Source organism: Musca domestica, unplaced genomic scaffold (genome assembly GCF_030504385.1).
Source record: "Musca domestica strain aabys unplaced genomic scaffold, Musca_domestica.polishedcontigs.V.1.1 2, whole genome shotgun sequence".
NCBI classification, from domain to species: Eukaryota; Metazoa; Arthropoda; class Insecta; order Diptera; family Muscidae; genus Musca; species Musca domestica.
The window spans coordinates 34,420,242-34,434,691 of record NW_026712249.1 but is presented as its reverse complement, the minus strand read 5'-3'; the positions used below and the strand labels follow the sequence as shown (position 1 = coordinate 34,434,691).

General features: G+C 36.7%; 1 protein-coding gene across 1 annotated transcript in view; it reads right to left on the bottom strand.

The window, feature by feature from the left end:
- The window catches only part of LOC101889342 (glutamate receptor ionotropic, NMDA 2C), a 266,640-nt gene extending 252,443 nt beyond the window's left edge, over positions 1 to 14,197 (bottom strand). The window contains exon 1 of the mRNA XM_020034675.2: positions 12,166 to 14,197. Coding sequence (XP_019890234.2) covers positions 12,166 to 13,624 — 1,459 coding nt within the window. The 5' untranslated portion in view covers positions 13,625 to 14,197. The remainder of the gene's footprint in view (positions 1 to 12,165) is intronic.
- Positions 14,198 to 14,450: the final 253 nt, after the last annotated feature.

The following is a 14,450-nucleotide window of genomic DNA, read 5'->3' as shown; positions in this document are numbered from 1 at the left end:
TTTTAATTACATTTTTACAACTTGACAAAAGAGTTGAAGAATTTTCATTAGCATTATGGCGGAGATAATAAACGCTGGAATTGTGAAATGAATTGTCAATAACGGAATCTTAAAAGTCAAAATATTGCATGTCACATATATTTCCCAGAATTCGGAAAGTGAAAGGAATGCCAAATGGTAAATGAATCTGAAAATAGGTTATTACTGGAAGGATGACATGAAATCTATAGACATTGAAGGAAGAAAATGGAACTACACGAGACATCTGAGAGGTCCTCAATGGACAACAAGAGTTTCATAAAGCATCTATGGACAGCAGATCTGAGAAATATTCTCAAAAGATAGAAAACCTCTGTGAAGAGTTTAAAAAATTATGATTTTTAATAGTTTTAATAGGGTAATCCATAGGCAGAAACACGACTTTTATACAATAAAGACAGGTTATTGAGAAGATTTCTATCCATATGCTTTCTATGGACAGTAGACATTTGATATAGTTTCTATAATTGTTTGGAAACTTCTACATGGATACTTTTCAAAAGTCTTTTAAAGGTATCTTACCACAGAGAGAATAAATTTAAAATTATTTTTATACCCTACAAGACTATGTGTTGGGCAGAAGTCTTCCAATTTTTATGGTCATCGGGATTAATTTAGTGGGTGAAATAGACCATAACATTTTTATTAAATAAAAGTCAAATTTTCTACTAAACCGTGGATATTTTCAGTCCCGGCGAAATCACGAATAGACGAAAAGGTCAATTCTGACCGTTACGTAGATGCCAATAGTAAATACATCGGATATATATAGCGAAATATATACAATGTATATATACATAGGAAGGGGATGTTAGCTAGAATGCTTATATCTCAAGAATGGCTGGACCTATTTTGACAAATTTTGTCAATTCAGAATGCCCCTCTTGGCATAAAAGTATGAAATCTAAAAAAAAATCGCTTAAAAAGACGCCTGTAATGATATTGATATTAATTTTGTAGTATTTTGTGACATTTTTTATTTTTTCATATTTTTTATCGCATCCGTTTTTTTTATTTTGACTTATAATATTGAAGTGTATATTTTGTAATATTTTTTCACCTTACAACACAAGTTGGGGTTATTATATACAGATTGCAATTATCGTCCGATCCTCACGAAAATTTTCACAAGTGTTAGGCTCAGAAGGGCTAGGCCTATTGTTTTCAAAGATGTCCGCAATATATTTAGGAGTTGGAATAGACCAACAACTAAAAATAATCCTGATTTTGCAGCCGTTATAAGGTCGCTAATAGAAATCACAGGACATGAAATCTCGCATGAAGTTTGAGTTTAGAAAAGCAAGTAGAATGGACCACTACTTTTGTGTGAAAGAATAACAGCATTATTTACAGGCGATATCCGAAATACACAAAATGCGAACTTCTGCCTTTTTTATTCTGACTTCGTTGACGATATAGCCAAAATCATATAGATGAGTCTAAATTTGGAGATACAGAGGGGCATCTTGCTTTTCGTGATGATCGCAAAATATTTAGCGGTTCAAATGAGCCAAAAACCAATATTCTCGGCCGATCGCCTTGGTCGACTTTTATATGGCCGCTTCGGACTAGAAAGAGCCTTATCAGTCGAAAAATTTTCGTATAAACGCTAAATGGTGTTCTTAAAAGGCGCACTTCTCATATTTTTTAATGTTTTAAAAGCACGATGAGTTTTCACAATTGACTTCTTCTGTTGAATGTAAATTTCAACTATTTCGCGTGGCGTGTATCGGTTCATGGTAAAAATCTGCTTGGACTGACGCTTCAAACGCGGTATGTCATTAAGCGATGTGACATCTCTGTCAAAAGTTATGGCGTTGCCAGATGGGTCCGTCGAATATGGGCAACCCTGTAGTGTTGTACCGTATCACATGGTCGGCCCCGCACGACTATAGCCTTTGCTTACTTGTTATTAAATGAATACGTGTATAACCATTGAAAGCCCTCTAAATAAAGTATGCATATAAAATATTTAATACAGAAATAATGTACCTAAAGACTCTTCTCTGCTCTGCTTTATTTTGGCTCATTCCCGACGAAGCGTATGCTTGAGGTGATCGACACTTTGGTATTTTTTAGTGCCAACCTTGCTTTCCAAAATACTCCAGACACAATAGTCCAACGGATCGGTATTCGGAGACACAATAGTCCAACGTTGGACACAATAGTCCAACGGATTGGTATTGGTGGCCATTGTGCGCTGGAAATGAAGCGAGGAACCTCATTTTGTAACCATTCTTGGGTGGCGCGTGCTGACTGCGATGGTACTGAGTCCTGTTGGAATGTCCAAGGTCTGCGGCCAAAATGTTTGCGTGCTCAAGGCTTTAATACACCCTCCAGAATATTTTCGCGATGATGCCACTGTCGAATAATACGAGCGGAGAGCGACCATCGGCTGTTTTGGCTGTCCACACCATCATTATGGCCCGCGCTTGAGGTGCCTAGTGCCCAATCGACCTCTTTGGCAAGCAAACACGATAATTTTTTTTGTTTACAAAATGCTGGACAACGAATGTATTCTCATCGAAAAAAACCCAAGTCGACAGTTCACCACTTTCGGCCTAGCGAAGCAACTCTTTAGCTTAATATTTGCCGAATGGAATACTGCGATATGTTCAGCTTACGAGCCATTTTTCGGCAACTGCAACGCGGGTTTCGATCAAGTCGCTTCTTTACTTTTCGAACCATTTCTGCTGGTGTTGCTATTTTCTTCCGTCCACTTCCATGACATCGAGCTGTGCTACCAGTATCACGGTAACGAGCGATAGTACGAGACACAAAAGATTTATTCACATTTAAATGCTGGAGTGCTCTAACGATAGCCACTTTTGGTTTTCCAGCCAAATATAAAGAAATCACACTATCAAGCTTGAATTCAATCACGAATAACTTTTTTCTCATCAAAATGTTCACTATGATGCGCTATCACTGGAATAATTTTAACAGCTATCGGACGACTGGCTTAGAAATGACAGCAGTCTGAAGTTAGTTGCAATGTTTTTTATCTCACCCTGTATATTAGAACTGATCTATTTCCTATTAGTTGTCTTCCATAGGTAGATTGTATTTTAAGATATTGACATAAGACCTATGGAATTTTTTCTATAAAAAGAAGACATTTTATGGACATTCACAGGCAGAAGACCTTTGAAAGAAAAGAAGAAGATTTAAAAAAAGGTTTTCTAAAGACATAAGACCGTCAATAGGTCTTTTATAGAATAAGGACCTTTGAGAAATCTGCTCTCCTTTGAAAGGTTTTCTATGTGCAGAAGATATATGGAATGACTTCCGACGACCTTTAAAAGGTCTTGTATAGAGAAAAGACCTATAAAATAACTTAAATAAGGAGAGGATGTTTAATGGGTCATCTATAGGGAGAAGACATTTGAAAGACATCCACTCCACGCCAAAAATAAAAATTTTCAGTTATAACTCTCAAAGATTATTGTCCGACTTCCATTAATATTTTTGCAGAAACTAAAAACAGTAGAAATTCGTAACTCAAAATCTAGTTACACAAGGTCCGAATTCCGCATATTTACGCCCATACAAACCGGCTGTAACTAGAGGGCCAGTCTGGGTGCAAAGGCGTGTGATAAGGTTGAGCTTTTGGAGATTCGTACCAAAATATTATGAAAAGTAGTAAAATGCGCTAAAAATTTAATACTAGAGGAAATAGGTGGCTCGTAATAGAATAATTTCCAAAATCAAATTTCATTATGAGTCTCTGAACACTAAAAACCTCTTGTTTTTGCTATATAGTTTTGAAACCATAGAACTGGAATTGTTCAAAAAAATAAAATTCACTTAGTACTTTTTGTTTCTTTTTGGAAACAGTTCAAAAAGACATTTATAAAAAAAAACAAATTTTTATTATTTTTTATGTCGGAAATGAAATTTAATGAAATCCCATCTCAGTAGCTGTAAAAAATTTTAAAAATATTTAAAGTATAGTTTTTTTTTTTCATTTCCAAATAGCTCATCAATTCTTTCACCCAAAATTAAGAAGTCCCACATCAATTGAACGCATGACAGAACAAGTAAGCAAAGGCTATAGTCGTGCGGGGCCGACCATGTGATACCCTACAACACTACAATATGTTGGAAGCCCCTTATGTTCAAATTCATTTTGGAAGATTTCGATTTTGAAATAATGTCGTAGAGGCCTGCCCAGATGTTACCCTTATTTACGCATTCCGCCGTGTTATGTATTCGAAAATAATTCACAAAAGCTACGGTCCATTTTACAGCTAAGTATAATCCAATGGTCATCCAATATGCTCGACTTCTTCCCTCTTTCAGGAAAATATTTTTTTGGTCCGAATTTAAATCTCCATAACAGTAGGATTTAAAAAAATACTCACTTTTTATTGGCGGATTTTTACGCGATTTTCTTTGATTTTATCCTTTTCTGGCAAGTCCAGCGGCTCTTGACTTATCAGCGATCTAACTAACATTCCCTTTTTTGATATATGAGATTGTATATATTTTGCTATATATGCGAGATTTTGGATATGAGCATCAATGTAACGGTCAGAAGTGACATTTTCGTGTATTTGTGATTTCGCCAGGATTAAAAATATTCCCGGTTTAGTGGAAAATGTCGTATTTTTTATAAAAAAAAGTTATGGTCTATTTTACCCACTAAATGTGGTCCGATGACCATCCAAATTTGTACGTTTCTTCCCAGTCCTTAACTTCTAACTTCATGCAAAATTCCGCGCCGATTGGTCTATAATTGTGGCCAGTAAAGCAACTGCAAAATCAAGTATTTTTTCTGTTTTTGGTCCATTTCAACCCCTAAATATTTTGCGATCATCTCCAAAAACAATACGATTCTATTCTGACCCTAACCTTACCTCCATTTTCAATTTCGTGGGAATCGGGCCATAATTGCGACCTGTAGCTTGATTACAAATTAACATGGACAGACGGACAAACATAGCTAGATCGACTCAGCTCGGCGAGATAGGAAGATCCATATGTATTTTCCTATGAGGGAAACCAATATTTCGTGGTGATAAACATAATTTTTGACCCAATCAAACTTATAATACCCCCAACACATAATGTTGTAGGGTATAAAAACCTTTTCTGGAACTAAAAATTTTTCTGAGTGGAGAAAAAAATTTCGTTTTGTGGTTTATTAAGAAATTTTCTTAATTTTTTAATACTTAAATGCAATGCAAGTCATATCTTTCGAGGGTAATATATTCATATTCATTAAATGGTATATATTCTCCTACAAACCAAGAACTAATTTATATATCAGTCTTCCATTCACTCTGCCTCTGGCTTGATCTCGATTTCGATTTTTTTACTTTATGAGGTTGTCTTCTGTTTTGCCCTAAATCTAATTTCCAATTCCATTTTGGAAATTGAAGTGGGGAAGAAAACACTTTTCTCCGCTAAATCAATAAATAAACATTCACTTGCAGGATTTGTCCCCTTAATTTACATAGCATTTATGTTCACTTTCCATTTAAACAAACTTATCACCATACTCATCATCATTGCCATGGTCCTGTACTTCGATGGCAATTTCTAATTCCCAATACCATTTTAAAATTGTTTACTCACTCTCCAAAGAATAAATACATACACACACACACACAAAGAGATATGTATGAACTTCCAGATAAATAAAAATTTTGAAAAAAAAAAAATATATAACTAAAACGAGAAAAAAAAACTGCTACATCAGATCCTAGACACAAATTTCATTATCTATGAAATGTCATTTGAAAAACTCTTATCGATGGCATAATGAAATTTCTGCTAAACAAACAATTGAACAATAGCGAGCAGCAAATCCATTCTTTGGCCCTGCAACCCTAATGTAGCGACTTTAAAGTAAATTCCATTTAAGACATTGCCCCCCGAAGCGAAAAGAACGAGGAAAACAGATGGCTTCCAGTGTTTTTTTTTTACGGTTTTAATGGTGGATTCGCTGTTACGTGGCAGAGCTCTGGTATGATGATGCTGATGATGATGACGTTGGTGTCGTTCTCGTTGTTGTCATTGTGTTAGTATATCATAATGGTAGCGATGATATTAGTGCCATGGAGACAACGCAATTTTGAGCTGTTTGCAGACACTTAAAAAACAACACTGAAATAAATTGAGTGGCTGCTCACACGAGGGCAAATTCGTCCAGTGGAGGGGAAGATGGTTTCGAAAATGTGCTATAGAATTTTACACCCAACAGAGGAGTGCAAAAATTCAGTAGTACTAATTGGTTTGTCCACTGATATATAGCGCTCAGCATAATAATGTACCGACATGGTCCATCTTTGAACTTGTTGTTAGCTTTATAAAAATACTAGCAAGTGCCCACTACTATTTCAGAGAAAAGTCCAAATTAAAATTTTAGATTTGTTCCAACATGCTTTTTATACCCTACACCACAAGGTATGTATTATGTATTTGTGCATTTGTTTGTAACAGGCAAAAGGAAACGAGATAGACCCATAGTTCCTTTTGATGATATGCATAGAATCACATTCTGAGTCGATTTATGCATGTCCGTCCGTCCGTCTGTCCATGTATTTTTGTAAACAAAGTCACATTTATTGCCTGATTCAGATGAAATTTTGCACAGATCATTTGTTTGGCCCAAGGACGAACCCTATTGAAATTGGAGATAATCAAAATTTAGATATAGCTCCCATATATATCTTCGTCCATATATATACAACCAAATTAGGCCTGAAAATAAGTATGCCAAATTTGGTCGAAATCGGTTCAGATATAGCTATAGGTCTCATATATATTGTTCATCCGGTTTGTTATTTTTGTCCTCCACAGCCGTAATATACACTCTGCAACAACAATATTTGGGGAAATATATCAAATACAGCTCAGAAATACATTTGCTAAATTTTATCGAGATCGGTTCAGATTTAGATATAGCTTCCATATATAACTTCGTCCGATTTATTTTTTATGGTGCACCAAACGTCTAATATTTTTCCAAATGGGATGGAATTTGGCACTTACGACCGAATTGAGTCTAGAAGCTAGTATGTCAAATTTGGTGAAGATCGGTTCAGATATAGATATAGCTCCCATATATACGGTTCATCCGATTTGTTACATTTCTTACCCACAGCCCTAATATGCACTCCGTAATAACGATATTCAGGGAAATATATGAAATACAGCTCAGAAATATCTTTGCCAAATTATATCAAGATCGGTTTAGATTATATATATCTTTATCCGATTTAAAATTAATTGTGCACCAAATGGGCAATACAAGTCCGAATTTAAAAGATACAAATGCTTCGGCATATTAGTCCTTTGAACTTTAAATTATAATTATAATCATAGCGTGTATGATTGAATTCTCCCACAAAAACATTTAATTGTTATGCGGAACTCTACTAAATTAGCAAAGTGGTGTAGGGTATCATAAAGTCAGCCTCGCCCGACTTTAAGGCTTCCTTTAATGGTTTTAGCTTCGAAATATGTTCTGTTGATTACTTCAAGGTTTGTTGCAACTTGTGCTAAATATAAGTAATAAATGTAACAGAATTTGGAATTTTTCATCGGATTTCTTACGTTTGTACTCTCCCTACATTGCCGTCTTCATACCATTTCCTAATAAGAAAATAAAAAACAAGTGTTATTCAACTGAAGGTGTGTTTGTGCAAACCCCCTTTGCCACTAACTATCTCCATATACATAAAATATAAGAACCTATATTAAAAAAACTAAATTCCCCATAAATATTAAAGATACGACAATGATGGTTGGGAAACCTGCAGGCTTTAGAGCAATGTTTAGAAAAGAAGACAAAAGCGAATAGAAAAATTCCTATGCACAAAAAAACACTGAATGTCTTGCCATAAATGAGAGCATAATTATAACAACAACCGGAAACGCATATCCGTTAAAGGGTGGGCGTAAAACCCTCCCATGAATGTTGTTACTGCTGCGGCTGCTTGTAAGCAACCATCCTGCCATCCCACACTGGTCCATTGGCAGTAAAACCTTCTGCTGCTTAAGAAAAACTGAAGGTAACAGCATTAAGTAACGCATAATCAGAGCCCCGTTAAAACTGATGACGTAAAAATGGTGGGTTTAATCGAATTATGGTTATCATCCGTTTTAAAAGGTAATTGTAAGCTGTAGTCATGGAGCAGGATTGGTTGATAGCGATGAGATTATTTTTGTACTTTATGGATATCATTTAGTAATGGAAAATGAAAAAAGTTAGAACTGTTGCAGATATATACATATAACATTCTGTTAACGTATATAGACTTACCATGAACGATAAAAAGGCATGATGTTTCTTAAGTGCTAAATCCACATTTTTCGGATGATTAAAAATCCACGAATTTTTTGTCAGAAAGCAATGTTGTTACCAGAAGGAGTGGAATGATATTGCCCATTTCCGAACTTGATTTAAGTTTGGTCATAATATTACCATGTACCATATTGGGACCAAATCGGATACCTCCTTCAAAAGCTATCGTGCGCACCAGCCAGAAAGACAGATTTAGTCCAAAAATATGAGGCATGTTTTGCTCATAGGGTGTAAAAAATATGTGTGGGAGCTATACACATTCCAATTTTAAAGGCTCTATCTATAACTGATCGATAAATAGGTACATAAAAAAACCCATACATACTGGGTGCGATAAAAAAAAAAAAAACTGCAACCAATTACAGACTGCTGTCATTTCTAAGCCACTCGTCCGACAGCTGTTAAAATTAGTCATGTGACGGCTCATTATATTGTTTATAAGCGTACAGAAGCATTTTGGTGAGAATTTACCAGAAAAAAAGTTATTAGTGATGGAACTTAAGCGTGATAGTGTGATTTCTTTATAGTTGGCTGGAATCGAAACCCGCGTCGCAGTGGCCGAAAAATGGCTCGTGAGCTGAACAATATTATATTCGTCAAATATTAAAATATTAGCTCGGGGCAAAGCCATTGAAATTTCAACAAGTGCAAGAACTTACACCACAACAGGATGAAAATAGACCCAAAAGAGCTGCTTGGCTTGGCCAAAAGTGGTGAACTACCGAATTTGATTTTCTCCGATGAGGAACGAATGTTCAGCAGATTGTAAACAAATAAAATGGTCGTGTTTACTTGCCAAAGAGGTCAGCTGAAAATGTGTACCTTCGGTTGGCCACCAGAACTCAAGCGGCGGCCATGGTGATGGTGTAGGCCGCCATAACAGCCAATGGTCGCTCTTCGCTCGTACTAATCGAAAATATTCTGGAGGGTGTATTAAAGCCTTGGGCACGCGAACATTTTAGCGAAGACCTTGGACATTCCAACAGGACTCAGCATCATCGCACTTAGCACGCACCACCCAAGAATGGTTACAAAATAGGGTTCCTCTCTTCATTTCCAGCGCACAATGGCCATCAAAATCTCCGGATACCAATCCGTTGGACTATTGTGTCTGGAATATTTTGGAAAGCAAGATTGACACTAAAAAATACCAAAGTGACGATCACCTCAAGCAAGCGCTTCGCCGGGATTGGGCCAAAATACCGCAGAGCAACATTCGGGCAGCATGTGACGGTTTCATTGGCCGATTGAAGGCCACAATTCGTGCCAAAGGTTACCAATTTGAAGAAATCTAAACATATTCGAAAATTTTATGCTATTTCCGACGTTTAATAAAATTAAAAAAAAGAAATTATGGCGTTTGACTTTGTTGCAGTTTTTTAGCTCACCCTCTACTTTACACCCTGAAAGAGTATTGTCTATCCAGGTCTAACATATCGTATATCCCCCATATAACGGTACCTCCCAATATTCGATATTTCGATGGTTTTAGCTTCAATTGTCAATGGAATTGTCTGAGAATCCACACCAGAAGTTAATTCTGATCACCTTACCCCCCGGAAGAGAATTGCCTAAATAAGTCTACGGTATCGTATAGCCCCCATACAACGGTATCCCCCGATATTCGGTATTTTGATGTTTTAGGAACATTATTCATCTGAATTGTTTCAAATTTCGTAGATAGGGTTCGTAATGGATACCACAGACTATGATAAAAAATTGCTCAAGCTGGTCCAGGTCTTCGTATAGGTCACATATATGGGTACCTCCCTATATTCAGTATTTTGATTATTTATGATACAATATTCCCCGAAATTATTTGAAATTTCGTATTTGTAGTTCCTAATAGGTACTATAGCCTGTGACATGAAATTCTCTATGCAGGTCTAGCAGGGCCCCCATATAACGGTAACTCCATATATTCCGCATGTTGATGATTTTCACCGGATTTTTTTTTTTTTGTTTCATATTTGCATGACCTATGACAAAGGTTGCATATGCAGGCCCACATCAACGTATAGACCCCAATATAAAGGCGACTACCTATTTTGACTTTGACAGATTTTTTAAGGGATTTTATTTATTTATTTATTATACCCTACAACACTATGTGTTGTGGGTATTATAAGTTTGATTGGGCCAAAAATTATGTAACACCTCAAAATATTGATTTCCCACATAGGAAAGTATGTATAGATCTTCCTACATCGCCGAGCTGAGTTGATCTTGCTATGTATGTCCGTCTGTTCATGTTAATTTGTAATCACTCTACAGGTCGCAAATATGGCCCGATCATATAATATATAGGGTTTGATATGGACCAAAAAATGAAGACCAATCGACGCGGAAGTTAGCATGGGGCTAGAGCTTAGGCTGGGCAGAAGCCTTCCAATTTTGATGATCATCGGGTAATATTTAGTGGGTGAAATAGACCTTAACATTTTTGTAAAATAATAGTCAAATATTCCATTAAACAGCGAATATTTTTAATCCCGGCGAAATCACAAATAGACGAAAACTACAATTCTTACAGTTACGTAGATGCCGATAGTAAATATATCGGATATATATAGCGAAATATATGCAATGTGTATTTACAAAGGAAGGGGATGTTAGCTAGAATGCTTATATCTCAACATTGGCTGGACCGATATTGAAAAAAATTGTCAATTCAGAATGCCCTTTTGTTATAAATGAATAAAATCTAAAAAATCAAGGTTAGGCTCAGAAGGGTTAGGCCTATTGTTTACAAAGATGTCCGCAATATATTTGGGTGTTTAAATGGACCAAAAACAGAAAAAAATTAACTGATCACACAATTGAAGTCAATCGACACGCTTCAAAAGAGAGTTATGGACAGGGAAGAATCGTAGAATTTTGGATGACTACTGGATTATATTTAGCTATAAAATGCACAACAACTAACAGCACGACGGAGTGTTTAAATATTGGACAAATGCCTCTGTTCATAATGCTAAGGGTAATATCTGGGCAGTGCTCCGTGACATAATTTCAAAAGCGAAATCTTTGGACATAAGAGGACTTCAACCATGTTGTGGTGTTGTAGGGTATCACATGGTCGGTCCACACGATTATAGCCTTTGCTTACTTGTTTATTTTATTATTATCATAATTTTTATTTTTTTTTTTTATTTATTTATTTATTTTTTTTTTTTTGAATACGCCTTTGGTTAAATTATGTGAATACTGGAAAAAGTTGATGATTTTTACACGTAAAGTAACAAAGCTAATGTCTTATTTGAGGGCAAATCGCTAACAAATGGTTCTAAGTAGACTAAAAGCGGTAAGACTTCCCCGTGTTATTTTTTCACATCATATAAAAATTCCCAATTTTTCGAATATTGCTTGATTTTTTTAGCTATATTTTCAACATTCAACCTTAAATATTTTCCGAAAAATCACCATAAAATTCCATTTTTAAAAATTGTTTAAAATTTAATCTCTTCGCAAACAAAATTGAAACAAAATCACTCTTCCATTATCCAATTATTTATTGTTAATTATAAAACATAATAATTGATGTCTGACAAAATATTTTGTCATTGTACTCTACAACAACAATATTTTTTTTATTTTTTTTATTTTGAAAAATTCAATTCCTCCCCAAATTGATGATGGCCAGCCAGCATGCTAGCATGTGTGTGTGTGTGTGTGTGTCTGTAATGGAGTTAGTGTATTGGCTCAATCACAAACTGTGATTGTCGAACATGGCCTGAATATTAATGCGACATCATTTGCAGCATTGGTAGGTTAGTTGGTCGGTTGGTTGGCTGCTTGCCACTACTACTTACCCGTTGGACTTGGTGTTAAGGACATCATGTCGAAGCGTATATTCCGTGGCTCAAATTGATAATCTTTAAAGAATGTTAATTTCGCACCACGTGTCTTATTCAGACCACTAACCGCTGTGTGGATGGCCCGCAGATATTCACGTTTGCCGAAATTCGTATGGGGCGCAATGAGACCGATATAAAGTTGTTCCTTATTGGCCGACGATGATTTACTTGTGCCACCGGCCAAACGCAGCGCTTGCGATGAAGGGCAGAGAAAAATTAGCAGCATGGTGGCGAAACAGAAGAGTGTTAGACAGCTGGGTGATGAGAGAACAGTGGGTGATGGAGTGCCAGACAGGTGCCATGATTTTTTTGTCGAAGAGGAGTTGAGGGCAATTGGAGTTTTCCGTTTATGATGATGACTGGCGGTGTTATTTGACGGCATTGTGCGATTGACAGTTGTGGGGGACGTGGTGGTGGTGGTGGTTGCGGGGAGAGTTCCTGCTACCATAACAGCTGTAATTGTCTTTAGAAATCTTCTCAGCAGCAGCAGTAATGAGGATAGCCTTGAAAATTTACTGCAGCTGCTGCTTCTTTGTTTGGGCAATTGAAGATGTTTATATTGCTTTTGTTGCTGTTGTTCCTGGTGGTGTTGGAGTTGTAGGTTGTCAAGGTGTTGCCTCTGACATTGCTGGTGGGAAAAATTACTCTTGGAGGTGTTAATGGTGGTTGCTGCCGGCACAGATTTTGATGAGACTTGGTTTGACGTTTTTCGGTTTGCCTTCGCAGTAGTGGTGGTGGTGGAGGTGGTGTTTATCGTTGTTGTTGCTGCTGCTGCTGTTGTTGTTGTTCGTGGTAATGGTGACTCTTTTACGGAATCCTCTTTGAGATTAGTGTTACTACCATTGACAACATTTACCGCCAACAGAGATGACTTTGCCAACGACGGCTGTAAATTAAAGTTACCAACTTGTGGCGGGGTTTGATCCAGTGTTTCTTGCCGACATCGTTGCTGTTGCCAAAGCAAGGTGTTGTCGTACTTTTGTTGTCCTTGGCACTTCTGCTGGCTTGTTGGCTTTGCAGGATTTATTAAACAGGCAGTGTTTCTAATCACTTTGGACGATTTGCCAGAACTGCTGGCTGCGGCCTCGTGGCAAATGTCAGTTTTTCGCTTGGTTTTCCAACGCTCATAAGTTATTGTTGCCGTTGCTGTGTTTGTTGTTGTTGTTGTTGGCTTTGTCATTGTGTCATTTTGAAAATTATCAATTTTGAGATCTTCCAAATCTCCCGAGTGATTATTACCACCGTCATGCACCTGGGCACAGTCTGCGGGCATATTCTTCCTGAGTTTAGCTGCTAATGGATGTTGCTGTGGGGTAGGGGATTGGCGCTGTCGTTTGACACTCCTGTCGTGTTTAAAGTCAATTGATGTACTCGTTAAGCCGGTTTTGTTTAAAACCAGAGAAAATCCTTTCATTTTTGTTTTGTTTTTCTTTTTTTTTCGGGTTTTCTGTTGTTTTCCCCCCTTCAATGCCAACTTAATGTCCAAACACCCGCTTGTGTTTCGTTTTCGGTGTTCGTGGCTAAATGTTCATTTTGCCAGGATTTGTGTTTTTATGGGCGAGGGCATTAGCCAGAAAAGTTGTTGGCATCCAAATGGTTATCAACGTCAAATCGTTATATGACTTCAAATATTAATGCTAAGAATGTTGTGTTGAGTTACTTTCTTCTTCTTTTTTCCTTTTTGTGTCACAAATTTTCGTTGGGTTGTCTTTGTGTTGCTCTCTTTCGCTCTGTCACAATCTCCTGCTATTTTAGTTTAGATGACTTTGACTGTGTGACTTTTTGTGAAACCACAGGACATTTTGCCAAAACGAACTTAAGCCCCCAGTAAATGTTGGCCCAGTGGTGTTGGCATGAATGCTAGTGGCCCACATGCAGATTGGCAACAGTGACAAAAGTTGAATGCGATTGAAGACAGAACGAGGTCCTCAGCATGCTTGAACTATGACGACTTGATTTGTGAAGATTGTTCCATGGGAAGTTTATTTTGTAGGTTCCTCTTTTTAAGACCTAAAATAAAAAAGAAATACGCATATTAATGCAATACGTATCAAGTAGAAGGAAAATATTAGTAAATTTCCTGAAAAATATTGAATATTGTTAAAAAAAAAATAATAAGAACGTCTTTTAAAATGTACAAGATTCAAGATCCCTTGCACTTATCTGTTTTTTTTTCTTCTCATACAAATTCGCCATTTTCGCAAAAGTCCTTAAAATATTTTCCAAAAATGTCCAACATT